At 41.6% G+C, this 27164-nt stretch overlaps 1 protein-coding gene across 8 annotated transcripts in view; it reads right to left on the minus strand.

Moving 5' to 3' along the window:
• The window catches only part of PDE11A (phosphodiesterase 11A), a 153928-nt gene that overhangs the window by 83577 nt on the left and 43187 nt on the right, over positions 1 to 27164 (minus strand). For 6 of the 8 annotated variants that reach the window (XR_014503949.1, XM_083407533.1, XM_083407534.1 and 3 more), the window contains exons 3-8: positions 14622 to 14711; positions 13320 to 13460; positions 9262 to 9326; positions 5558 to 5696; positions 2487 to 2562; positions 1898 to 1965 (exon numbers count right to left, since the gene is read on the minus strand). Coding sequence is in view for 7 of the 8 variants with exons in the window: in XM_083407533.1 (XP_083263659.1) it covers positions 1898 to 1965; positions 2487 to 2562; positions 5558 to 5696; positions 9262 to 9326; positions 13320 to 13460; positions 14622 to 14711 (579 nt within the window). In the remaining variant the exon portion in view is untranslated. Of the gene's footprint in view, positions 1 to 1897; positions 1966 to 2486; positions 2563 to 5557; positions 5697 to 9261; positions 9327 to 10668; positions 10822 to 13319; positions 13461 to 14621; positions 14712 to 15152; positions 15974 to 27164 lie in introns of those variants that run through there. The other 2 variants (XM_083407537.1, XM_083407538.1) reach the window with 2 other exon arrangements.

The following is a 27164-nucleotide window of genomic DNA, read 5'->3' on the forward strand; positions in this document are numbered from 1 at the left end:
GAAATTGTAGCCAAATATAACTAGCAAGCTTATGGCTAGTTAACGCATGAAGGGGTTAAGATCACAGAACTGTATTCTCAGACTCAACTAAGTCATGTCCTCACCTGGAAGGAAGGTAAGTTTCCTTGTTTGTTCATTCTCCTTTCATCCTGTGAACTCAGTGAGATAGGATGCGCCTGAGCTTGCTCACTACAAGCTCAGAATACATACTTATTTATAGTTATTACCCTATATTTTGTATGCCAAGATTTCTGCCTGTGTTTACTGTATGGAATAATGCATGAATCTGACCTTTGGAGTTTGTAAGTAAAGCATGTAAACTTACTAAGCATTTAAACTTACTTGTTCATTGCAAGAGGGACAGAGAGGGAAAGCACTGCAAGCAGCTAGAATTTAAAAGGTCTAACATTCCCACTGCACTGCATGATTCTGTGTTTTAAAACTCTGCTGATGGGTCTCTCTCTCTCTCTCTCTTACATGAGTTTACTTGTCCTGTGATTCTGAATGTAGGCATTCAGCACATTCTTTTATCAATCACCCCACACAGGTGATCTATATGTTCCCCCTCCCCCAGGAGAAATGAAGATATGGGTTAGTGTTATGTATAAATTCACTTATAGCCTGTGGAATTCTGTCAGTATTATGTGAGGTAGTTGAGAACTACCCATTAGTCTAAAAGGCTGGTGCACTACTACAAAAAATACGCATTATCAGTTGAAGCAGTGTGGCTAGCAGCAGGCAAAACTAGTATGCAGCACAAGACAATGGTCAATTCATATACAGAGCATCTCTGTTACCACAAAGCTATGGTTCTGGAGATCTACTGCAAAGCACTATGGATAATAACAAGAGAGATGGACCAACGATCCGATTCAGCATCAGGCAACTTTCTATGTTCCTATATATACAAGTTTTTAGGTCCAGAGTAGTTTGAAATTAACCAATTCTATCTGATTAGTTATTCTCAAATTACAACTATTTTTGGAGGCAATTCTCCATCCTGGATTCAGAACTATCAACTGAAACATTTTCTAGCCTACAATTTTAGAACTGGGATGATGGAAGCAAAAACATCTCTGTCTGAATTACTACTATTTGAGGTGAAGAAACTGTAGAGGAAGAAATGGAAAGGGTTCTTGTTTTAGATCTATCATGCTCTTATAAGCTACAGAGTGGGAATTGAAAGCAGTAATTTTCAAACCAAATGGAATAATACTTCGGGAATTGATATTTCAGATTCTGTTTGGCACTTCATTTTTACAAAAGGCCCTGCAGCCTCTCCATGTAGAAAACTGAAGGAAAGCCATTACAAAGGTCCTTTAAAGCTCCATCTCATCTGGCAAAAATATATAATAGTTACTGTGAGAAATGCTGGAAATGTTAGAAACCTAATGCTGATAGTTTCCATACTTGGTGGAGTTGCAATAAGACTGAGAAAGTCTGGAAGTTGTTACTAGGATCTTTCTCAGGATTAATAATTCTCAGAATGCAGCCTAGCCACCCTTACAAGAAAATCCATTCTAGCACTTTCACTGGTATTTATTTAGGAATATATGTAAAATAAGAGCAGGGCAAACATGCCTTTTTGTGTACAACACAAGTGTAAAGGAGACTCCACTTGCAGAAATACGTAGGCTGTATTCCAGCCCAAGTTTAGCAAATCCTGTTGTTATGAACAGGAGCATTGCAATCCAAACCTATATAAATTTGTTGAGAAGCAACTCCCAGAGTGTTCAGTGGAGCGCAATCTCAAGTAAATGTGCAAGGGCTGAAGCCTTAAAGCAAGCAATTACTTCAGCCCTGCTGAAACAAATAAACATCAATGTCAAAGCTGGATTGTGTCCATTACCTGCACCGCTCAAGTAGAAGTCCCTGCTGCAAACTTAACATTTCTCACCTCAAAGAGTCGCTGGTCGGCATCATCGAACGGTTTCCCATCAAGCCTATTCAGCACTTGAGCTACTCCTGCGGAAAGTTAGCAAACATAGTTCATTTTATACATTAATTCATAGCTCCCTGTATTGTAGTAGTTACTGGCTTATTTATCAAAACTGCATGCGTCAGCTAAACCCAATGGGGGAAACTCTCTCCTATGCCTGGTCACATTGGCTTAATTAATTAGGCTGTTAGCTGGGCTGTCTTAAATCCTGTATCCTACGAATCTTAAGGTCAACACATTATATAGTGAGCATATCTCAGTATTTTACAGCTAAACTAGAAACAGCTAAAAATATAGAGGGGAGGGGAGCAATAAAAATCAAACAAACAAACATTATATCTATTAAAACATGCAGATCGTTACAAGAAAAACATCAAAGCACCAGCTCGTTCCTTAAAAACAGTCAGTTACCAAAAGCCTGTTGGAACAAGAAAGTCTACAACTGCAGGCTGAAAGCCAACAAGTAAGAAGCCAGCCAATGTAGCTTCTCTAAGGAGGGAGTTCTGAACAGCACAGCCACATTAGTCATTATTGAGTGATATCTTACCAATTATTTGGTGACTGCTATTCCATATAGGGACACAGAGAACAGATCTTATATGAAAGCCAGAAATCTGGTCAGCCTAGGACATGAAAACAATACAATTAGTGACTAGCATGGTATATGACTTAGCATTTGTCCAACACGTCTAGCAAGTGATATGCTCAAAAGGTTGCATTACTACAAACCAGTTGAAATTCAAATACAGTACATGTATACAGACGGTACTACTTCCAAGCTCAAAGTGAGCAGGAATTCAACCCTTGACCCTTACATTAGCCTATACGGGAAATTGTCCAAATACATAGAAGGATCCAGATCTGTGCAAGATTGCAGGCACATAACTATGCATGAGTGCTAGTTAGCACATGAAGGGGTTAAGGATCACAGAGCTGTACTGCTGGGTAGGCTCAGCTAGATCTGGAGAGGGAGAAAGTTCACCCTTTTTACTTAAGAGTATGGCAGGTCTTCCTTCTGCATATGTTTCGGCATTAACTGTATTTCTGAAAACCCACTATTTCCACTGTAAATTAGTCCCAGGAGTTTATCTCAAATATATCGTTTTTTTAAAAAATGACTGTGATGACCTAGAAGGCATTTCTTGACAGGTTTCCTATGAACTGAAAACTCTGTAAAATACAGCTTCAGTTGGAATAGCACCGTGTACGCTGTTCTGAGCTTTGTGGAGGATGAATAATATACAAATACAATACAAAAATATTACCTACAGTGGCTCTAGGGCACTATGATGTCTCCATCTAATTCCCTGCACTATTTTAAAATTTGACTTTCCCCTCAGATTTTATGCCTTTCAGTATAAATCATCGCAAGCCTACATCTCAGAATATTCTTTCTGAAGTATGCTACAAAACCTATTTATCTAAAAACTATCATTTGAAGCAGAACACATCTCCTGTTAACATACATTTTATTAGATTTTGAATACTTTACATGGTTCTCCAAAATCTAAAGATCAAGTCTAAAGAGGAAGAATAAATTTGTAAGTTAATAAATGTGGAAAGAGTTTTCAATAACAGCCAAGCAGTCTCATTGTTGTTGTTTTGTAAAGCACACTTCTGGATGCTGACTGCATAGTCACATGTTGACTCTAACAATACTGGGGCTGCTCTAAGTATACCCTGTGTTTTATTTTATCTACCTAACTTTCTCCTTCCAGCAATCTCGATTGCATTGCAGTTGTGATAGTTAAGCCTCTGACAAGTGCAACTGCTTACGAAATTTAGTTATTCTCAGATTGGGGTTATCAATATGGTGCCCACAGGCAATCAGACCCCCTCCCCCATGTTAAACCACTCAATGTTTACATTTTTAGAATTGAGTTCTTTGGGGGAGGCTACTTTTTGACATTTGGAACGTCTGTTTTTTGGTGGATGGTGTCTGATTTTTATTGTCTGTGGGTTTTTTGGGGAGGGAGTTGTAGGTCTTTTCTGCCTTCTTTGGGGGAGCCTGGGTATCAGCAAGTTTTTATTCTGTGAAATGAGAATGTTGTGGTGTGGACAACAAATGTGTCCCCATGCCCCAAAAGGTTGGACACTCCTGTTCTAGGAACTGAAGTAGTTTGCAGTCTACCTTCTATGAGGCAAGGGGAAGTTGTTAGTTTGTATGGTATTAAAACTTCACACAAGTGCAGTCTGGGAGTTGGAAAAAAAATCCTTAAAGCAGAGAAAGCAATAGGCAGGGAGCCCAGAGGCAAGCATGTTAAAGGAAGAGTGCAGGTAGTCCAGCAGAGTTAAGAAAAGGGAGACTCAATGAAGGAATGGAAAATGAGGATTGGGGGAAAGGGTACAGGAAAAGTGGAACTGGGAAAGCAGGAATGGATCAGAATGGGAAAGCTCTGAATAAACCCCACAGAACTGAAGATTCTGAAAAGCTCTATAGTGGAGGAGAGGGTGGAAGGAGTATTAGGAAGGCTGCTCAAGACAGGGTGGCTGAAGGAATTGGTAAAAAGTAAATTGTGGCCTCAAAAGCAGTAGTCTGAAGAAAAGGTGGCTGGTAGACACATGGAGTTGATGAAATGCAGAAGCATGGTAAAAGGACTAACGTAAGATTACTCGCCCGAAACTGTTTGACCCCCTTCCATTCTCCGATTCAAATACTAAAAGAGGGCCCGATTCCCACTGCCCAACATGGGGGTGTGGGGAGAACACTCACTTTGAGGGCCAGGCTGGGCTAAGAGATAGTGGAAATGGCTCCCACATGGGAGAGGCCTGCTGTGAATTTTCTCCTCCTTCCATTTGTTTCGAAAGTGAAGATACTGCCAGCATACAAACTGCAGCATCTTCACGTCTGAAACTACCAGGGAAAGGAGGAGAGACCTGGTGGGCCTCTCCCACCTCCCTTAAGGGGTGAGTGGCCCTTAAGGGACAGGGGCAGAGTAGTGAGTGGAGGAGGGACGGTGTTTAAACCAACAGAATCAAGGAAGGCACCTGTGGGGCTGTGCCAACCCTGATTTTTGCTCATTTTATTCTGAGCCTGGACACTCACATTTGCTGTGACTAGGCCCACCCCATCTCTGGAAAGCAGGACTGGGAGAAAGCTAGGGACGTAAGAGAGATGGGGCTGTATGCTATTATTGGTAGGAAGGAAGTGGGAAGACAGACTGGTTTGGTGGGCTGGGAACTATGGGCTAAAGGCATGTAGGATGTCGCAACTAATGAGAATGTGGGGAGCCCCAGTTTCTATTTTCATTGCTGGTTCTGACCTTACTAATCCTAAGGAGACAAGGAGGGCTGAAAAGAAGCAAGGGTGGGAGAAGATTTTGCAGAAAGATTTGAATTAACTATCCAACAATCTGGTTGCAAGTTTGCTGCTATTACCACATAAATGACTAAACCTAATGGAATAAAGTTAATTCAGAAGAGGGAGAGTAGTTGTGTCCTGAATATGGTTATGCCAGCATCTGATCTGTTGATAAAATGAACACTGAGCCGGCAGAGCAATTTATAAACATGATTCAGATCACAACAGAAGGTATCAGATATAATGGAAGTAAGCTAAGATTTTGCAATTTAAGAGAATACAGAGGTGTGTAATTATGTAGGTAGAGGATGCCTTACTTCTGCATCAAAGCGAGGATCTTGATATGCATCGCTGATGTTCACTGGGAGTCCCGTGGAAGCTACGAGTTCAGCAATACTATTATTTACTAGCCAGTCTGAATAAGATGAAGACGGTTTCTCCAAACTGTCTTTGAAGCTATCATAAAGGCAGAGCAGAGGAAGAAAAGGGTATAGTCACTGTTGCTTGAAAGCCCATCTTCATAAGTCTGGAAAGCATAGCCTTATATCAGGATTACCTATAAAAATTCAGAGCAGCTCAATTGCATTAGGTACAGAATAATACATCCGTTTTATTTATATGCTTATTTCCAGTATTTATTTATTTTTTAGAGAAATGAAGGATGTGATCAAAGCGGCTAAACAAGGAAATTTCAATAAATATGCAAAAAGGTAACAGTAAAATAGGACACTGTGGTTATGAAAAAAGGAGGCAGAACTCAATTAACAGCAACAGACAGATCCTGAAAGATGAATCCCGGGAAATGTTTGCTGAAATAAACCTGGGTCGGTTTGGATGATATATTTGCAGTGGTGAAGCCAAGCACTGGTCCGTTCATCTTCCTCGTAACATATATGAAGGTGCCCAAGGTGGCCGGCCTAAAATATTCTGCTCTCTGGAGTGAAGGGCAAGATGGCACCTTTCCATTCCACATACACAAGCTGACGAGGTTGGCAGCTGAATCTTGAAGGACAGCATCTTCCATTGAACTTGGGGGCATCATGCTAGATAAGAAGGCATGAGGCAGATTGCATTGTACAGCAAGCTCTGTCCTCCAACACCTTACACCTGCTCTGTGCCCCCAACTCTATGTCCCTTACTTATGAAGTTGACCCACTTGAAAAAAAGGTCTTGACATGCTGTCCCCCATGTGAACATGCAATGTGAGGATGGAGACTGCTACACCAGGAAGGGCAGTGTGCTCTCACTCTCCTCCATGCAACAGGCCAAAAGATATCATCCAAACTGACTGCAAAGGGGCCAGGTAAATTTCTCATGGGAGACTGTTCAAAATGACTGATTGCATTGCTGAAAACATCTAATTGCAGGGGAACTCAAAGAAGCAGAGAGTTTCTTCTTATGGTTATTTAGAACTTTGAAAGCTCTTATATATAAACGCTTAGTATTGAGTCTCGAGATTGAGAATTGTAAAGCAACGTAGACTGTAGAGCAGGGGTTGCCAGCCTTTTTGGACTAGTAAGAACATTTTACGAGTGCTGGGGGCACCAATCACAATGGCTGCCATGGAGGCGGCATGCAGTAACATAAAACTGGAGTGAACCCCTAGTGATTTAAATAATGCTTCACTGCCGAGGTTGCATAAAAATAAAGCGCAACCTCAACATTTATAGAGTGAAGTAATATTTAAAGAATCCAGATGGATGAACACTGCAGACTCTAGTATGCTACCAGGGTAGTGCTGACATTTATCTCATATAGGTTGCATCCTTAGAGGACACTTTCTCCATCTTCCTTATAACTGAAGGTGATGATGGGGATTGGAACGCACAGGTTCTGCATTCCTATTTTAAGTCAATGCAGAATGCTTAGAATTCTAATTGGAGTGTACAGTGGAACCTTGGTTGTCAAACATAATCCGTTCCAGAAGACCATTCGACTTCCAAAACGTTTGACAACCGAGGCGCAATGGGTGATCGTCAATTTCAGTGGAGAAAATTGAGAAATGTGCCTCGGAAGCCATTCTACTTCTGAGATGCGTTCGAAAACAGAAGCAATTACTTCCATGTTTTCAGCATTTGAAAACCAAAACGTTCAGCTTCCGAGACGCTCGAAAACCGAGGTTCCACTGTAGTACTATGGTACAGAATAACTCAACTCTTCCATTAATTTAATGCCATTTCAAAATCACATTCAAGGCTGTTACATAAATTTCTTTTTTAGCAACGTAACACAAGCAGCTCAATTCACAACCAAATTAAGGTGAAGTGTCTGGATCTAACTCAATTTGCATCAACTCTTCAATGGAACAAATCAGAACTCATTCCAAGTAATGGGAGGCTTCATGACGACATCCTCAAAGAAATCTGTTTACAGTCAAAACTTCAGCAAAAGTCTAAGATACGAGCCATCATATGAACAGGGGGATGAATAAGCAACATCACATTCAGCTAATTTTGTAAGTTAAAAGTAAAAATAAAATTAAAAAAACTGAAGGAAAGCAACATAAATTTTCTAACTGTTTTGAATAAAATACCATGACTATCAGTCTCAGAGCAGAGCATACTGAGACAAAAGAGAAATGGATCAGCAACAAAGCAGCTGGATCTATCAGCCACAGAAAAGGGAATAATTTTTAGCTAGCTGCATAATTCTCCATAGACTGGTGTTCTCTGTTTAAAAGGGAAAAGTTTTATAAATAAAACTTAGTTAAAAAGAAAACAGGACAGCAAGTCTTAGAAAAATCTCACTCACATGGTTTTCAGTTCAAATAATAAAGTTACACAATACATGCTTTGATATCAGTATAACATCTAAATGTGTAAAGGTGCAGAAATGAAGCATCTTGTTAAATGTTTTCAGTTTATTTCAGCAGCTTCAGGAACACCGAGGGGAAAATAGCCTTTGAGGGCAAGGTTCCAATTACCAAAGCACAGAGCTCATAATTGTGTATCTTGCAAAATCCATCATGAAGCGGGCAGAGATTTAAAGCGCACAGCATCAATTAATATCTTGACATTATTATATGACAGGGGGATGAAATCAGTACTAGATTATGTGTGACAGGTTTTAGGAGCAGCAGAATGCATCCAAGTTAACAAAACTAGAAATAATTCAAGTGGGGGTTCAAACAGTAGGCTGCCTAAACCTCAAGCAAATTTGTGCTTATTACTACACGCTTACTGCTGCAACTGATTCCATCCAGATGCTGTGGATTACAGATCATATCACCCCTGACCATGCTGATAGGAGCTGGAACTCAAAACTTCTGGAAGGCACCATGTTGGCTACTCTTGCTCTAGAGATATTCTATCAAATGAGAGTTTCTTTTAGATTTGAGCTTCCAAAACTTGGGTCTCCAGCTGTTGCTGTACTACAACTCCCACTATCCATAGTTAACAGGACCTATGGTCAGGGATGATGGGAATTGTAGTCCCAAAACAGCTGGCGACCCAAGTTTGGAAACCCTGTTTTTAGAAGGCGGTTCATCTGAATTTGGAGGAGGGTCAATCTATGTTGAACATACTTAGTAATCAGGTTTGTACTTTCGGTGTACTGTAAGCTCCTTACTTTGAGTAGACACATAGTGTTGGTGGCACAAAGTGTTTTCCATCAACTTAGGTTGTTGCATTAGTAGCAACTCTTCTTGAGAGAGGTAACCTGATCACAATAATCCATTGTCTCGCATCACCAGGTCTACTGGTTACCATAACTTCTTGTAGTTTATGCAGGCACTAAACCTATACCTGGACCATCTGAGAAAAGTATTATTTTCTCTGGTACAGCGTATTGTAAAATGCAGTTACTTAAAAGAAACAGCACAAGATGGGGGAAGGGAAGTCCTGCTAATTTTGTGCAACATGTAAGAAATTGTGGAATAATCTAATTGAATTGAAAATATATTAAATTCAGGCCTTTGTGGGGGGGGGATCACTTTTATAAAACAGCTATTCATAGACAGTCCAACAATCAATGATTATTCATTAAAACATAATCGATTGCAATATAAAACATGAGATCTAACCTATTCTCTGCATCTGCACTGCATTTTGGCGACATCAACTCGAAGGATTTGGTGAATTTCACTACCTGCCATGGTAAAACAAATACATATGAGTCTCAGATTCCCCCCCCCCCCCCGACTTTTTAAAAACAGAACAGTGGAAAAACACATGTTCAAGTGATAAAACAGTAAGCACAAAGCAACTCTCTATGCTCACTGCATAGAGCCCCACTTTCCCCAATTAAATAATGCTGAGTAAATGCAAAACTCGTTGACTGCAAAATGCTTGCTCATATAGATTAGAGTCACAACTCCAGATCACGAAGTTTACCTCTGTAGCATTCTTTTTCACTTTAATGGCTCTCATGGTGAAGCATGTTGAATATTTTCCCCAACCATGTTTTTGTAAGTAATTCGTATTTTGTTCATCCCTAGCTAGCAGGAAAAGTGGTCACAGATGATGGGAGAAACAAGTTTGGAAAACCCTGGTCCAGAATTAGGTTTGGCAGCAAGCCCTTGCCTTGGAAACTCACTGTTAGTTAAGAGACCCATTAGTGGCTTGCAACCTGACCTAAGTTCTCATCAGAAGCACTTCTACCATACAAAACTAGGGTATAAAAATGAAGAAGTGTATACTTATTAGGGTTTTTTTGGTGGTATTAAATTATGAAATACGAATAAATAATTAAAATTAAGGTGTACCCTAAGTCTGGAAAGTTTTAAGATTATTGGAGTAGTCCAGGGATGGCGAACCTGTGGCCTTCCCAGTGTTGTGGGATTCCAATTCCCATCAGTCCCAGCCAGCAAGGCCAATGGTCATATGGATGAGGGAAATTTCACTTGAGGATTATGCAAATTGCCTAGATGGGCCAAAGGTTCAGCTCAGTGTAAGGCTCCATCATGCATTAACATTAGAGTCAAAATGATCCACACTGTCACATAAACGTGTTCCTTGCCTTCACGTAAAAAAGAGATATGGGATGACTTCTAAAGAATCAGATCTTTAGGATTTCGCCAGTTCTAACACTGGTGCAAACTTAAAAGTGTATGAAATAAATAAATAAAAACTCTGGTGAGAAAATTCAGATTATAAACTTTCACAGTGCCAGCTTACTCTTCAACATCAGGAAGATAATAATCATTACACTAGTAGAGGAATATTCCCTGCCATGCAATCGTTTTTTGGCATCATTCAAAATAGCAGACAAGAAGCCTATATTCTTATATAATAAGAGCGACAAGAGTCCAACTGAAACCAGTAGCTGCAAACTATATTGAAACCACCACAGGCAACAGGGATCTGAACACCGACCAACTGCTTAGCTGTAACTTCCATGCCTAAAAGACATTGTCAGGTGGTCTCCTCAGTACTGTCTGTTTCTTGAAGAACAGCAATACATTTACAAAGCAGTTACACACAACATTCACCTTGCTTCTTACACATCTCACGATTCCAGCACTTGTCAATACAAAGTGAAGCTTGCTGCCTAGTTTGTCTCGGTGGTAGTACCCCATCTATCTTCTGACAGCCACCTCCAGCAATCCTTTGGTTGCTTCCACATACTTGTGTTTTAACCAAATGTCACAGCACTAGTGGGTAAGTGACTGACATGCTGATTCAGAGCACCAATCAATCATAAATCACACTTTCAGACAGAGAAAGCAAGGCAGTTCCTGTAGCAATCGTCACCGGGTGAGGGGTGGGGGCGGGGAGTTTGTTGCAGTCACTGTTATAAACAGTGATGATAGCTCAAAACACCATAAGGAGGAGTGAGAAAAAGCACTCTCTGTCTTGGGTGCTGTTATTTCTGTTACCATTGCTCCTAGCAGCAAGGAGGGGGGGGGAGCATTTAGGGACTTGGTAACAGAGGAAAGGTTGCATGCCATTTCTCTGTGCCACCCACCTAACCTACTAGTGAGATTTAACAGTCAAACCAAAGTTTCCAGTCAGAGCACAGGGACAAGCCATTTTGGTGAACCAGAGTAAATGTCACAAGAATGTCTGGAGAATGCTCTGAGTGTTATCTTGGCGCCTGGTGTGAGAAGCAAACAACTCAGCTTGGCCTGGTTGCCTAGCTCGAGCTCCTGACTAAGTTAGTGACTTGGTATCCCCCAAGGTCTTTGTGCAGACTGGGTGAGAGCAAGAGCAGAAGGATTTGGGAACACGAAACTGGAGAAAGAATTAGACAAACATGTGTGTCAGTCTTTGAAGATGTGCCTGCTTTAAGATTAAGATGCTGGGACTTAACTGAGAATGATTTATGAAATGTATTTTATTATATGCACGTTTAGACTTAACGTGCCCAACATGTTAAGAGAGAATGACAGCAGTCTGAATGTGCACTTAAAATACCACAAAGTCAGCTTCTCACCATGTGTGCAAAGGCACAACATGAACACGTACTTGCAATCGTGAATGTAAGCAAGCCCCTGCACCTTTCCCTTTCATGAAGTCTTGTTCCTACTTGCCCAAGCATGACTATATCATTAGGAGAATGTGTTTCTGCCTTATTTACTGGCTACAGGGAGCTATCTATGGGTACAAGCTCTCCAAGTCAGGATGACTACTGCTATTTATACACTGGTGTTTATGTCACCTAAGGGTCTCCCTAGAGTGTTCAGAATCTTGTTAAGAGTGGCAATAAGCATATGAGACCAGACAGAAGCACAGGCCAATAGAATAAGCCAGCTTAAGCCAACCACTTTGATCAGCAATGAGTCATATCCTATCAAATAAAGTATACCAAGGGGATTTTTTTGTTTGTTTGTTTTAGAGGCAGGTGATTTTCCACCCTTGTCAAATTTTCAAGTGAGGGATTAGTAAACTGCACTGTACAAAATTCAAGGTTACGAAACGGTCACTCTGGGCATATCTGTACTACAAACGTATACTGGTCTTATGGCAGTTCCACTGTCATGGCTTCCTTAAAGCCTCTGGAAACTGAAATTTGGTAAGGGTGCTGATAATTCTTAGCCAGATGCCCTCCTAGTCCATTACTGTCGCCAGGATTCTCTGGGAAGAGGGAGCCACTCTTAAACAACTATTTGTCAGTGGTGTAGTTATACTCATCCTGATATAATTCAAATGTTAAGATGAAGATATAATAATGAAAATACTTCTTTTAAAAATAGAAAATGTAATCAAAAAAGATACACTGTGTTACATAAGGAACCAAAGGGGGTGTAGGGCAAGGAAGGGGGGAATTGTCACTCATCTTCAAGATGTGACAGAGACACATTTTCCCTCCAAAACAGAGAGAAGATAAAAAAGAACTCCAGGTGTAACGGGAGGACTCAAATGCCTAATAGGTGATTCTTGCATCCACAGTAGGAGCCGATTTCGCCAACCCCTAGGTATGACTCTACAGCTGGGAGAAAAGTTGCAGATTGTTTGACAGCTATGTGATGAAGCAGAGTCAAATTGCCAACTGGTGGCTTTTTCTGTTTGGAGCAGGAAAGACCAGTGGCAGGGGAAACACTGACTGCTACTGCTCAAAAATACCCTACCAATCTCCACACACACCCCAAATGAGGGAAGCATTGACTGTTGCTTCCTGCAGGTGCAGGGAACAACACAGGACAGCAACACACATCAGTTTCATATTCCTCCCTCAGGTTTCTCTCAATAAATCATGAACAGAGGGAAGCACTGGGCACCACTGCCCAAACTCGCTCCATTCATCTTCAGGCAGCAATGCCCAATAAAACACTCACCCCCCAACTCCCAGCCTTCATGGAGGAACATGGGAACCAACTCCTAGGAGCCGTGGGGTCTTCGGCCCCCCTAAATAAAATATTGGAGGCCCCCCAAGTTGATGGGCATTGCCATTCAAATGGTGTGTGTGCACCACATCATGCGATTGATTATGTGGAGCAGGGCTTACCTCCCCCCCCCCCCAATTTTTTTGTTCAAGTTGGCATCCCTGTGGGGGGAAAGTAGCAGAACTAGCAACTAAATTCTTTGGGCAAGGGCAGCCAAAAGTGTGTGACCCCTGTACAAAGGTAAGCATTTTACTTGGTTGTTATATGTTGCAAGAGAATTTACCGAGTAGTAACCTGAAATCTGAAACACTACTTACTGGAGACTCAATGTCTTCGAGCAGCATTACCGAGCAGCGGTCACACTTTAGTAGAGTTTGGGCTCGGTGCATAATCTTCTTCACAATTTTCTCTAGGTCTGTCTGTTCTTCAAATAGATCATTAACCACCTCCAGCAAGGCCTACATACATGGGAGGGACAGCTATTACAATTCGGATAAATTATTGGACAATCCCCCCCCCCAAACAAGACTTCTAAAAGTACCAGTTACTGTATAAAACTTACTGACGTTGTAATATGGGCTTACTCCTTCTAATTAAATTTAGGTGCCCAAAACAGCAATGGGCAAATGTCCCTGTAAAAGATCACGGAAATCAGTGTTTTTGTTTGCTCATTTTCTCAATGGGGCCAGGATAAAAGGCCACTTCAGTGTTTCATGTATGCCTTAAGCTATACCAATTAATGGAATTGATTGCATTAGGACTCTATTTGAAGTGTCCTTCCTCCCAGACTTTCTTCAGACTCACAGGTTCTTTTTGCCCTAGCCTTACATGCCAAACTACTTGATGTGTAAAGTTGCAATAAAGTTGTGTCCTGTCGCTCTCTTGAATATGTGCCAGATCCCTAACCCCTGGCCTCCCGATTTCCTCACAAATGTCACCGACAAGATCAGGAGGTGGGGGAGGGAGGGATCAAAGACTCCCACTGAAATGTCAAAAATAAAAACTATTTTTTTTTCTACAGTAGTCAAGTCGTACAGAACACAAGAAAGCTCTTTGCAAAGCTTGTGCATTGTGCTCTCATGAGTTGCACACTGTAACATCCTGGTAAAGCTTTTAGTGGTCACCATTTAGCGCAAAAAAATGTTGGCATCATAATGTCAGCGGAAAGGAATTACTTTAGAATTACTACTGGTAGATTAAAAAATCAGGTAAAAACATCCGCAGCTGCAAGATACCCTTTGAATATGAAGCTAAAACCATGAAGAACAGGAAGACAGGAAATATATTTATGTACACTGCAATTCTATGCATGTTTACTCACAGAAGTTTCACTGTGTTTATTCCTATAAAAGAGCACGTAAGATTGTAGTTTTGCTCATACAAGATATTCTTCACTCTTGAGCAGCAGAACAAAAAAATGCAACCAATGCCAAAATACATACGCTGATTAACAAAGTGATGTGTATTAAATGTATGTGTATTTTCAACAAAGTGCCAATGCTTTCTTTAGAAATAATGATTTATCTTTAGTCACCTGACCTTTTATCATGTGATCATGCAGAGATAGCATATGAAGTAAAAGTTAGTGGCAGTGGCCCAAATTGCAACTTTTCACTTACTCTGCTTCTATCATACTCCTTCCTGGAAGCAGCAAACAGCTGAGCGTTAGATATGGCAATCCCACAAAATGGAAGATACATCTCCATTACCTGGAGCAAAAAGGAATTATCAGCTATTAGAAGTTGTTATTGTAATTAGAAGTGTGTCTTCAATCTAGTTCTCAAAGAGGTTGGTATGCCTGTCCACTTCATGCTGTAGGACTTATACGGTGAAAAACACTCCCCTTTCTCTCCACACACGTAATTAGGTCTTGGGGATAAGAACAAAATGGCTGCCTCAAACTTGTCACTGTGTGGTTGAGAGTTGGGTGGGCTTCTTTTAGAGCTGCACTTCAGGCACCAAATATGGCCGCCAAAATGATTTGAAAGGAGGAAGAGAGCTTAACAAGGCTTCCCACAACAATGGCCGGGCTTTCTCTTCTTGCCTTATTTCTAAAGTTTAGCAGCTGGCTGCTTTTGAGGAAGAACAATAAGAGCAGAGTTCTGGCTGTTGCCACCATTTTTAAGTGTACCCCATATAAGGAAACATACACAGCTCAGTGGGGGAGCCTATGATTTGCATGCAGAAGGTCCCTGGTTTAAACCCCGGCACCTCCAAGAAAAGATTCCCTGCATGAAAGCTTGGAGAGCTGCTGTCAGTCACTACAGACTACATTGGGCTAAATGGACCAATGGTCTGATTCAGCATAAGGCAGCTTCCTATGCTCTTATTCCCAGAGGAACTCTGGGAAATGATACCCTCATGTCCTGATTGTGGGCTTCCCAGAGGCATTTGACTGGCTTCTGTGGTAACAGGATTTTGGACTAGATAGGCCTTTGGTCTGATTTGGGGGGGAGGTCCTGTAATATTATTGTGGTACATTTTTAGGTTACCAATACCGCCCCATTTCAAAATTTCCCAACATATGGATGCCGGCACGTCATGGAGAAATGTTCTAGCCTTGTCTTCTACATGATGAGCTATTCTGTGTGTGTGTGAAGAGATAATATGGGAGGCACCATCCAAATAGCGTTGTTTTTAACAAAGCTTTTCTGAGATGAAGAGCTGCCATGGCCCATGGCTAGGCTTGTATATGTATAATTTACCTTGTCACCAAAAAACATGCAACTTTAAAGCCATTTCATACATTACACATACCTTATATTATTGACCCCCTGCCCCTCCAAAAACAACCATCTGCAATAAAATGATTGGCTTTCCAAATGGGTGTACTGTCGATGAAGAACACACACGCTTGTGATACATTTCAGACGTACTGTATCACTCTGCAGAAAATGGTGGATTCAATTTTTAGTGGTGAGTTGAACAAGACTGGTGATTTATAAAGAACCTTGGGGATTAGATTTCAGCCAGTGCCCACGTTTTAACCTTTGCTCCTCCAATGGCCAAAGGGTGGTTCAAAATAAAATGTCATTCAACAAATAAATTCTTATCTTGCAATTCTGCTATGACACATAATACTAGCAATACTAGATTACAGGTTCTTCAATATTTTATCAGGAGAAAGAACTTCAGCTAAAGAATAAAAACTGTTCAACACTGTCCAGTACTTGATCCTTTTCACCTCAAAATATTCCTCTTCTTCTGCATGATTCTTTTTTATTCTAACCTCATGGCTATTAAAATAAATGAATAGGTTGAGAGTGGACTATTAAATATTCTACAATTCTATTCTTTCTTTTGCAGGAAGATTTGTTTTTACTTCCTTTAAAAGCTATTTCAACAAAGATCTCATGCATTCAAACATCTTTCTTTTAAATTGGCCACCTCCTTTTATTTATGGAAGAAATGTGTTCCTTAGTATTAACAAACATAATAAATACAAATTCATTTACTTTTTCTACTTTATGAAATACAGATGAATTCAAATACTTCAACTAAGAGATTAAGATGTTTTGTAGGTCATGTAGAGTTCTTGGTTAGTGATGACGCAGTAATAACTTTAACGATAATGATTATTATAATAGTAATAATTTTAAACAGCAAACATTCAAGCACAACACATTATATATGGCATCTATTACATAAGTGTACAAAAGGCAAATGAGAAAACTTGAACTCTTTTAAAAAGCTAGAAAATCCCCAATTGCCATAAGTTCCACCTCTGCAAGTTGTACAGATAGATCATTTGAAGACCATGTTTTGAAATAGTTAGCACCAGTGACTGTTATTCAATAATAATTATAACAACTAAAAACTCTAAAAGCAAAAAAACAAAACAAAAAACCAACTACAAAAATACAATTAATATTTTCTTAAAAGATATCATTTGTAAATTTAACTCATTCTGGGTTTTAAACTGTCCAACCATGCATGTGCCCACATTCATATAAACAGTGCAGAATGCTTTACTGAGCACATGAATCCACAGGCTAAGAATCAATCGCAATATGGTTAGGTGTGAACACTCAACCAAATCACATTACTCTTTGGGCATCTGTGCACAGTGTGTCTGGCAACCCTTACAATCAAGGCCTCTGATCAAATAAGAGCATGACAGAAGTTTGTCCTTCGCAAACATATTTCTCAGGGGAGACCCCTATTTTTATTCAAAAAATAATCCACTGCTGGTGGTTAAAGCTGTATCCTATGAGCCCTAAATCAGGCTTTACTGGTTTCGTATCAAGAGCAACATATGGCTGCATTTTTTATGTATTCTGTTTTCATAAGGTTTCCCAATTCATTGTCTCTTACCTACTACAATATACTGCTCCATGTCCCTCATTCAAATCTCAGACACCAATTTATTGGATGCCCTTTGGCAAGCCACAGAGGGAAGATGATGCTGTCCTAACATACAGATTGTCTTTAGGATGCTCAGATTATCCCCGCCCCGCCCGCCATATAAGGCTGAATCACTGAAGGGTCACATTGCAGATATATTAGTCTCGATTCAATGCGCAGAAGGAGCACTTAGTACTTCTTTGGTACTCACACAAGTACTCTACAACATCTGTTAGCACTTGAGCTAGCACCAAAATATCCTGTGGCACCAGTGGGGATGGGATGCCATTTATGGGAAAAGTACTTTTGATGGGTATCCTGAATCACAGCATCACAGAACTGCAGAGTTGGAAGGGGTCCAAAGGGTCATCTAGCCCAAGTCCCTGCAATGCAGAAATCTCAGCTAAAGACTCCCTGACAGATGGCAATCCAACCTCTGCTTAAAAACACCTAATGAAGGAGAGCCCACTACCTTCTGAGGGAGTCTGTTCCGCTGTCAAACAGCTTTTACTGCCAGAAAGTTCTTCCTGATTTTTAGTTGGAATCTCCTTTCTTGTCACTCAAAGCCATTGGTTCGGGTCCTACCCCCTGGAGCAAGAGAAAACAAGCTTGCTTCATCTTCCACGGGACAGCTCTTTAGATATTTGAAGATTGCAGGCCATCAATTCTCATCTCAGTCTTCTCTTTCCTAGGCTCCTCGCCTCCAGTCTGCAGTGACCTCACCTGTTCTTCACGAATTCTCAAAGATTATAGACAGAGGCTCTGAGATTACACCCGCAAGCTCCTTTAGTACCCTTGGGTGCAGCTCATCAGACCCTGGAGATAAAGTAGCTAGGTGTTCCCTTACCACCTCTTCTATCTTGGGCTGCAGTTCCCTCCCTGCAGGTTGGGCACTGCTTTACTTTTGGGTGAAGACAGAGGCAATGTAGGTGTTGAGGAGTTCCACCTCCCCTCTGTCACCAAGTAGCATTTCTCCATCTTCCATTTCCTTCTCAAATCTCAAATGATCTGTAAGCTCCTTATGCAGCCACACCGGTTTCTTTAGATGCCTCCCGCTTGTTTTTCTTGTCTGCATTTGCACCTTCAATATTTCACCTTTAAGAAACTCCCATCCATCTTGTACTCCCTTTACTTTTCAGTATTTCTGACCATAGGATCTCACCCAGTAGTTCCTTAAGCCTATATATATATATATATATATATATATATATCTATCAGCCTTCTCAAAGTCCAGAGTGCATATCTGACTAAACTCAGCTTTCCCTTGCCTCTGTATCATGAAACCCAAAAGGACATCATCACTTCCTCCCAACTTCCTAGTACTTCCACTTCATTGATGTGTTCCTAGTAGCATCCTGTTTTGTCCTAATGCAAAGCTCTCAGATGAAGTTAGCCTGAATTTAGGGGCTGTGAAACATTAGGGCTATTGGCACTGCTTCGCTCCTTCCTGAACAACTGGGCAGGAAGTGTATTTACAACAGCTTCAAATGACTTTATTTGTCTTCCTTCCCTTTCTTCAGGGTGATTTGGCGAAACGTTTGGAGAAAAACAACAACACAGAACAAATGGCTCAGTGAACATTCTGTGAGAACAACATTATGAGCAATGTTACCAGCTTACATCCTGCAAAATGTAGAAACAGGGCTCAGCTTAGCAGGGTGCCAGTACTGAAGCTACCAAATGAACTGCTTGATAACTTGCGTATTAATGCTGAGCATCATTTCCCACCTCGCACGAATGCATACGAAATACATGCAAACCTCGTCAAACGTATGTCCCGTTCATCTTTTGAAAGGTCTGCTAGCTGTAGACTGGAATTGTTCAGACATTACTACACTTAAGTCATTTTAGATTCTAGACTTAATACTCTTGCAGGAGCATTGCCACCTTCTGTCCCCCACTTTTGATGGTAGTAACAGGCTGACTTCTACACAATCTGGATAAATCGCAGGTTCTTTATAAGGTCTGGAAAGAGTCTGCAGAATGCAGCTGTACATAACATGGAATTATACATGTGGGAGCCCTGAAAAACAGAACTCCATCACAAAAAGCATGCGTTTGTACACACAGGGCTCTTTCCAGACCTTATTACAAGCATGTGAAGGCTGGGCACTTATGGGATTCCACTTCTGTGGCACCCACGCATTCAAAGAATGTCGGAAAGGTGCCAGAAGGAAAAGAGCATGAATACACAGATATGCAGAACTAACACACTAGATTGTTTGGTATACAAAATGCTCAGGGCCGTCTTAATTGTTGGCGCTAGGGATGCATGGCACCCAGGCACCGGGCTCTCAAGGCGCCAGGCCGAGAGTCTGGGGCTGAGCACTGGAGAAAAGCCGCCAATAGCCGAGCGGAGCGGAGCAGAGCCCATCGGAACGCTGCGAGCTCTTCTGCTGCGGACTCCAATGCTCGTGCCTGAACTCGCGCCAAGCTGCCCGCAGAACAGCCCATGGGGCTCAGACAGGCTCTGCTCCACTCGGCTGTCAGCTCTTGCCCCAGCTACATGGCAGCTGTTTTGGCACCGTACCCGGAGCGCCGTATAACGTTGTGGACGCTGCGCGACGCATCCTGTTGCATGCGCCGAGCTGCAGGTTCCTTTGCTGGCTTTTCCGCTGTTGGCTCACGCTCCCAGGGCATTAGGCCAGAACACTGGTAGAGTAAACAATATTTAGGGTGGTATACCAGCATTGATTGGGACGCAGGTGGCGCTGTGGGTAAAAGCCTCAGCACCTAGGGCTTGCCGATTGAAAGGTCGGCGGTTCGAATCCCCGCGGCGGGGTGCGCTCCCACTGTTCGGTCCCAGCGCCTGCCAACCTAGCAGTTCGAAAGCACTCCCGGGTGCAAGTAGATAAATAGGGACCGCTTACTAGCGGGAAGGTAAACGGCGTTTCCATGTGCGGCTCTGGCTTGCCAGAGCAGCAATGTCATGCTGGCCACGTGACCTGGAAGTGTCTCCGGACAGCGCTGGCCCCTGGCCTCTTGAGTGAGATGGGCGCACAACCCTAGAGTCTGTCAAGACTGGCCCGTATGGGCAGGGGTACCTTTACCTTTACCTTACCAGCATTGATTTCTTTCCTGCTATTTTCATGGGTTCATCAGGGGAAGCAGAACCATGCAGGTGTGGAAAGTCTGAGGAAGCAGCTATTTTGCCTGTGATCACTGGTGTGAATGAAATTCAGTGCAACATGCCAGTAAAAGCCACTGGTCCGTAACACAACAGGTACACGGGTGTGGGTTAAACCACGGAGCCTAGGACTTGCCGATCAGAAAGTCAGCGGTTCAAATCCCTACGATGGGGTGAACTCCCGTTGCTCGGTCCCTGCTCCTGCCAACCTAGCAGTTCGAAAGCACGTCAAAGTGCAAGTAGATAAATAGGTACGGCTCCGGTGGGAAGGTAAACGGCGTTTCCGTGTGCTGCTCTGGTTCGCCAGAAGCGGCTTTGTCATGCTGGCCACATGACCCAGAAGCTGTACGCCGGCTCCCTCAGCCACTAAAGCGAGATGAGTGCCACAACCCCAGAGTCGTCCATGACTAGACCTAATGGTCAGGGGTCCCTTTACCTTTACTTTACTGCAGTGTGAAAGGAACATTAGAAAACGGGACAGAAGAATCATCATTGTAACCAGGAAATCCCCATGCCCCACAGTATTCCCCATGTCTGAATGCACCCTAAAGGAAGTTTGTATTTTGCAGGGCATTCAACTATTCATTTACTAGAAAGTAAGGTCCCACAGCTTTCAAATTTCCTTATTTTGTACTGTCTCTACATTCCGGACAAACTCATTAGCTATGGCATTCAGGAGCCAAACCAAAGCAGCATCAGGAGCAAAAAGTTATTTCTGCAACCAAGAAGCAAACAACTCTCTACCAAAATGGTTTATCCTATCAAGCCACAGATTTGAGTTTCCCAAATAAAATTAGTTTCATTAAGCCTAGCGCCTCCAGCTTATTTTGCCATGACCTAAAAGTTATATAAAAGGAAGCAAAAGAAAAACAGCTCATATCTAACTTGAGCAAATACACTTTATTAAATTTAACATGTTAAGGTCACTCAGGCGACAAATTCATGTATTATCACAAGCAGCGAGGGCAGCTTTACGGTTTTATTATAAAGTCCTTCTAGATGTCCATAGAATTTGTAGCCCGAAGAAAGCAAATAATGACTTCAGTGTCTTCTACTAACTGAAGGGACAGAAAATGATTCTCTCCCTAGAGCAGGATTGGCAAATCTTTTTCAGGTCAAGAACCACATTTGCTCATGGACAACCTTCCATACCAGTGGCGGGCTGAGTTAAAGGGAAAAAAGTAGACCAAGCAACAGAGGTAATCCATAACTTTGTAAAGTAGGCTGCATTCAAATAGAGGAAGCGTGTGGCTGTAGAGTCCGATATGGGGAAAACGTGTTTTATTTCAGGTTTTGCAGATTATGGTGTCTGGTTTTGCTGTTACAGGTACACCATGGCGTTTCTTCTCTCTGCGTTCCTCCCAGCGGTCATTCTTTCTCTGGTCAGTGCTGTGGATGCACAACCTGACTGTCTACCTCCAAGCATTTGCAATTATCTGCAAGGGATTCCCATATGGCTGGGTTAATGATGCCAGCCTTCAGGTCATGTTTGAATAATGGATATTTTATAGGACGGATAATTCTCCACATTTGGGCTGATGCACAATGCCTTCAGCTTCATCATTGTTGCCCGATGAACAACCCAAGCAAACTGAAGCACTTCAGTATGATTAAATGAGTTTCAGTTATAGATACGGGGTTATTGAATGGAATAATATCTTCAGTGGTACAATGGGCAGAGTTCATTGGAGTTCAATGGAGATACTGTTAAATGAAATCAGTTGGCCTTTCAGGTTAATGTATGTAGGGCTAGATACTAGACTATAACTTGTATTTTCTGCTATGGTCTATGGAGTAATGCAACAAACACCGTTCTGTTCTATTCCATAACTTGTTATTGGGATAGGGTATAATCAGCTGAAGTGAGAACAAGTGGAATTCTGCAGCCATGAAGTATCACGTATAAAAAATGCTGATGCTATAATGACTGACATCCACTTGATGGCACTATAGACATACGATTTCTGTTTATAAACGGTGGATGACTCTTCCACAAGGTAGCAAGATTTGCAGTTAGAACTGTTGGGGAGCAAAACATTTCAAAAACTGTGTCAAAACTGACTCAATGTCTGGGTCAATAGAAAGATTTCACTACTTGTGAGAAAGCTTTACAGAATCCAGTGTCTTCTGAGAAAGTTGCAGAACAGAAATTGTTGCCTCCCCCCCAAAAAAACAATAAAAACAAGAGTTCAATCAATCAAAACATGAAACTTTTGCAGTCATGAAGTTTTAGGTGGGCTTATTACTCTTATTTTATTATTCATTTGTTTGACGTTTATATTCCTCCCCCCTTCCTCCAAGGAGCTTAGAATTGCATATATGAAGCAGGGGGGTCGCTTAGGGAATATTTTCACAGTAATCCTGTGAAGTAGGTAGCTCTGAGGAATAGGAATTTGTGCAAACACACCTGGATTTTGCACACCCACACCAAACCACTCTGGTCTAGTCACTATAAGACACTGGTCCCAATTACTAACTTCATAGAAGGAAAAGAAACTGATTCACCAAATGCTAATTCACATGGGAGCCCCTAATATATGCACAAATAGTGCTGCATGAATTTAAACAGAGGCAGTTTATCCCCAAGTACATTCCTCTGAGCGGATTTTTAAAAAATTCCATTTATTCCAATGGGGCTAATCTGAGCATGACTAACAGTGGATATTCAGCCATTATGTGGATGTGCTTTTTTCCTCTCAAAGAATGCCAAGAGAAAACAGAAAATAATTAAACACAAAATATCAGATAAAGCAATCTAACAAAATATAGCATACAATGAAATATAAAACATCATCCATGGAGTGGTCTCTAGTCCACAAAAGCTTATGACACACTGAAGCTAGTCTTCAAGGCATGGGATAGCCAACCTTTTTGGGCACAAGGACGTGTCTGAAAATCGATGAAATGTCATGGGCAGCTCTGAACATCATTTGTGATTCTTATTTTTATCTGGAAGCTACCTTGATTCCCATCAGGGGAAAAAGCGGGGTATATATAAATATATACTACTACTAATAATAATAATAATAATAATAAAGTGGTGGTGCTCAGAACCTCTCCCAAAACAGGCAAAAATCCTGTCCCCAAACAAATAACACAGTCAGTACTACCCTCAGAAAATGAGAACAGAAAACAGACAGCTCTCCCAATCAACAAAAATGCCAAAAAACTGATTCAAAAATAAAAATTGGAAGGAGCACAAGCCCCATGGCACCATAACTGGGGATCCCAGCTTAAAAGTACCACAAGCCTTCCTGTTTTTGCTTCAAGAAACATGTCTATACATCTGGAAATTAATAAATGAGTGTTATAATTATTGTGCCATAAATTTCAGGTGACTATTCCTCTCCTCCCTCTCATCAACCTCAGAATAACCTCCCTATTTGGGTTCCTGCTATTTCCAATGTGGCGTGTGTGCATTTCATTTGGTCTAGCTTTAGCAGAGACTGATGCTGGCGGCAATCCGCCTGCAAGCTTGTAGAGTGAATTATATTAATGGGGAAACAGCCTCTGTCTTCTCTCACCCCCACCCCCAAGCAAAACATCCCGAAAGCTCACTGAGCAGTTAATGCAGCTCCATGCCTCCTGCAATGCAGACATGAGCCTGGAAGGTGCAACTGAGCTTTTTTAGATCCTTCCAGCTTTTGCAGTAGAAAAAAAAGGAAGCAGGGAGGAGAAGAATCCGCATAGAAAAGTGGTTCCTCTGGGTTCACTTACTTAGTTTTACAATTCATGCTGCTCTGCAGTGACAGTAACTGGAAGCAAAAATGATCAGGTACCACCAGCATTATGCGCTGATTAAATCAGCGGTGAGGATGGACAGAGCCCTCTCCTATAACTATAATGTTAACTCGCTTGCTGAAGCTCCAGCAAAGCAGAGATGTGCTGAGCTACAGAGTGTGTAATCTGATTGTTCCAGCCAACTAGGCACGGCGGCTGATATTCACTAACTTTCATTATCAGCAGAAACAGACAACAATAAAAACTCAACAGAGCACAAATTTCCGTTGTCTATATAAACTAGGAAACATAAGGGAAATACCAGAAGCAAACGTTAAAATATCTGTTTGTACAACTAAGACCCAAAATCCTGCAATCCTCCTATTGCTTAATAGCATTTTAATCGGTCCAAAAGGAGATGTACTGCTATATGCAGTAATTAGAATACTGTTTCTAACATTTACTGAGCTTCCAGTTTTTCATGGTTTTAATATCCAGTAAACTCCTCTGAGTATTTTATGGAAAACCACCCCATAACATTTAAGGCACATCAGAATTAAAGAAATGCAAACATTCCAGGGAACTGAATATGCATTAAGGTACACTAATGGAGATCTAGGAACATTTACATGGTTCTTGTAGACAGGCAAAAGACAGCCAAAAAAACACACAACAAAGTTCGTATTTGAGGCGTTCACACCAACTACAAATTAAGAGTGAATTAAAATGCCAACCTACAAAGTAAAATCAGGAAAAATGTTACACTGAAGGTGCATATAGCATGCTCCGCATGGGGAAGAATGAAAATGAATGTTCATAGAGAAAGAAGCAATTGAAGTGAAGGCTTAATTTCATTTCTAGGTGAATTTTATAGCTGAACAGCCTTCAAAATTGTGAGAATAGCGTCACTGTTTCCAATTCAGAAGCATTTTCTTGGATGCCAGGAATGAACACTCATCCTTCCATCCATACTGAAAAGAGGAAAGCTTCTCTCTGTGAGAAAGTGTAATGGTTTCTGATGTAAATGAAACTACCCCCACCCACCCACCCACCCACCCATTGACAGGGTTTGATGGAAGGGAGGCACAATCCTGTATATATTTGTGGCCCTGTCTATTTTTCTGCTTTTTTTCAAATGTGGCATTTTTTGGATTGTGCCACACCCTCAAGGCAGACATTCTGTGACCTGCACCCACATGCCCTTCTCAAAAGTCCAGATGTTCCCACTGGTCCAAAAAGGTTGCTGAGCCCAAAGAATATAATAATGCCATCATGCTGAGCAAATTACATGAGACAGTGTGAAATTTATGGAAGTATTACTTATAATTTGAATTCCAAAACCGTATTTTTGTGAAATTTCCAGTGATAGGCTGGGTTCACAGATAAATGGAGCAGCTTCTCTGAACCCTTCACAAGAACATGATAGGTCCCTCTTGCTGCTTATAAGAAAAGATCAATTTAAAATTTGACAGATTTAGGCAAGTATGCATCAATAATGTGCTTTTCATTATTATACACCAAGGCAATTTATTTACATTACAGTGCATAACAAGCACAAGCACTTGACTTAATCTTTGCAAACAATTTTGAAATCCGCTCTTATCCAATTGTAAAATGAAAATCCTTTTAACTTGTTGCTTAAGAGATTCCACTGTGATGATCGTTACCCTGTTGTCATTGTTTATCATGTCCTCTAAGTAGATGCAACTGTTAAGCGTTCAGGACAAAATTACTGTGATGAACTATCATGGAGGTGCACATCTGACCAGACATTTTGATATTCCATGTGATGTCTGCTTTTAAAAACCAACTCTACTTGAAAATACCCAACAGTATTTATTGTTCAAGGGTAATTTATCCACTTCTCTCCAGTGTCACCTCTATGGACATATTTATATAGTAAGCTATACTAATCCTTGTGTGATGAATTATGTGTTTTCTTGATTACAGCCTTCACAGCTAAAAGTTTTTCTAGAAAGAGGATGTCTCAAATACAAACCAATTTCCTCTCTGTACTTATGCTACCCGAGATGGTGATGTCTTGAGAAAACAAATATATGTGTCTTGCCGCAAGGAATTCCTCAGAATGCTGTCAGCATAATAAATACCCCATAAGTGTATTATTGTGACAGTGGGTCATAATTCTCCATATAGTGGCAGATTCTGGAGCAGGAATATGTGCCATTGCTAATATGTCCCCATGAACCACTTCCATCTTAACTCTACACTAGTAAAACTGAGCACTAAAATGTTTGTTTCTGTCGTTACATAGCAGTCATGTCCCACAACAGCCCCAGGTGGCAGCTCTGTCCTTTCATCTTCTGTGAGGAAGCACTTCCTTCCTCACATTTATTTGAGAAATCGGGACAAAAACCTCATGCCAGTCCCATCATCTATCAAACTGGTGCCCACTGGTGGTGGCCCCAAAGTCTGGAACGGTTATCAAGTTCAATGTAACAGATCCAGAATACAGGCCATTTAAAATAAGCTGTCAATACTTTTCTCTTCTAAGTACCGTATTTTTCGCCCTATAGGACGCACTTTTCCCCCTCCAAAAATGAAGGGGAAATCTGGGTGCATCCTATGGGGCGAATGCAGGCTTTCGCTGAAGCTTGGAGAGTAAGAGGGGTCGGTGCGCACCGACCCCTCTCGCTCTCCAGGCTTCAGGAACACACCCGCAGCCTAGGCAGCCCTGCAGGAGTTCCCCGCAGGGCTCCCCACGCTGCAGATAGCAGCCTGCTGCCCGGCGCGAGAGGCGCCCTGAAGCAGTGCGCCCCGCCCGCTGGACAGACATCGGCCAGCCCCACAAGCTTGGGGGACAGCAAGGAGGCGCAGCGCCGCCATCCCGCTGTTCCTCGACCTGGTTCGGTTTCCCCGACCTGGTTTTGGGGGTGAAATAAAGGGGAGGAAATTTCCTTTATTTCCCCCCCAAAAAACTAGGTGCGTCCTATGGGATGGAGCGTCCTATGGG

Source organism: Podarcis tiliguerta (assembly GCF_965153285.1).
Source record: "Podarcis tiliguerta genome assembly, chromosome: 1".
NCBI lineage: Eukaryota > Metazoa > Chordata > Lepidosauria > Squamata > Lacertidae > Podarcis > Podarcis tiliguerta.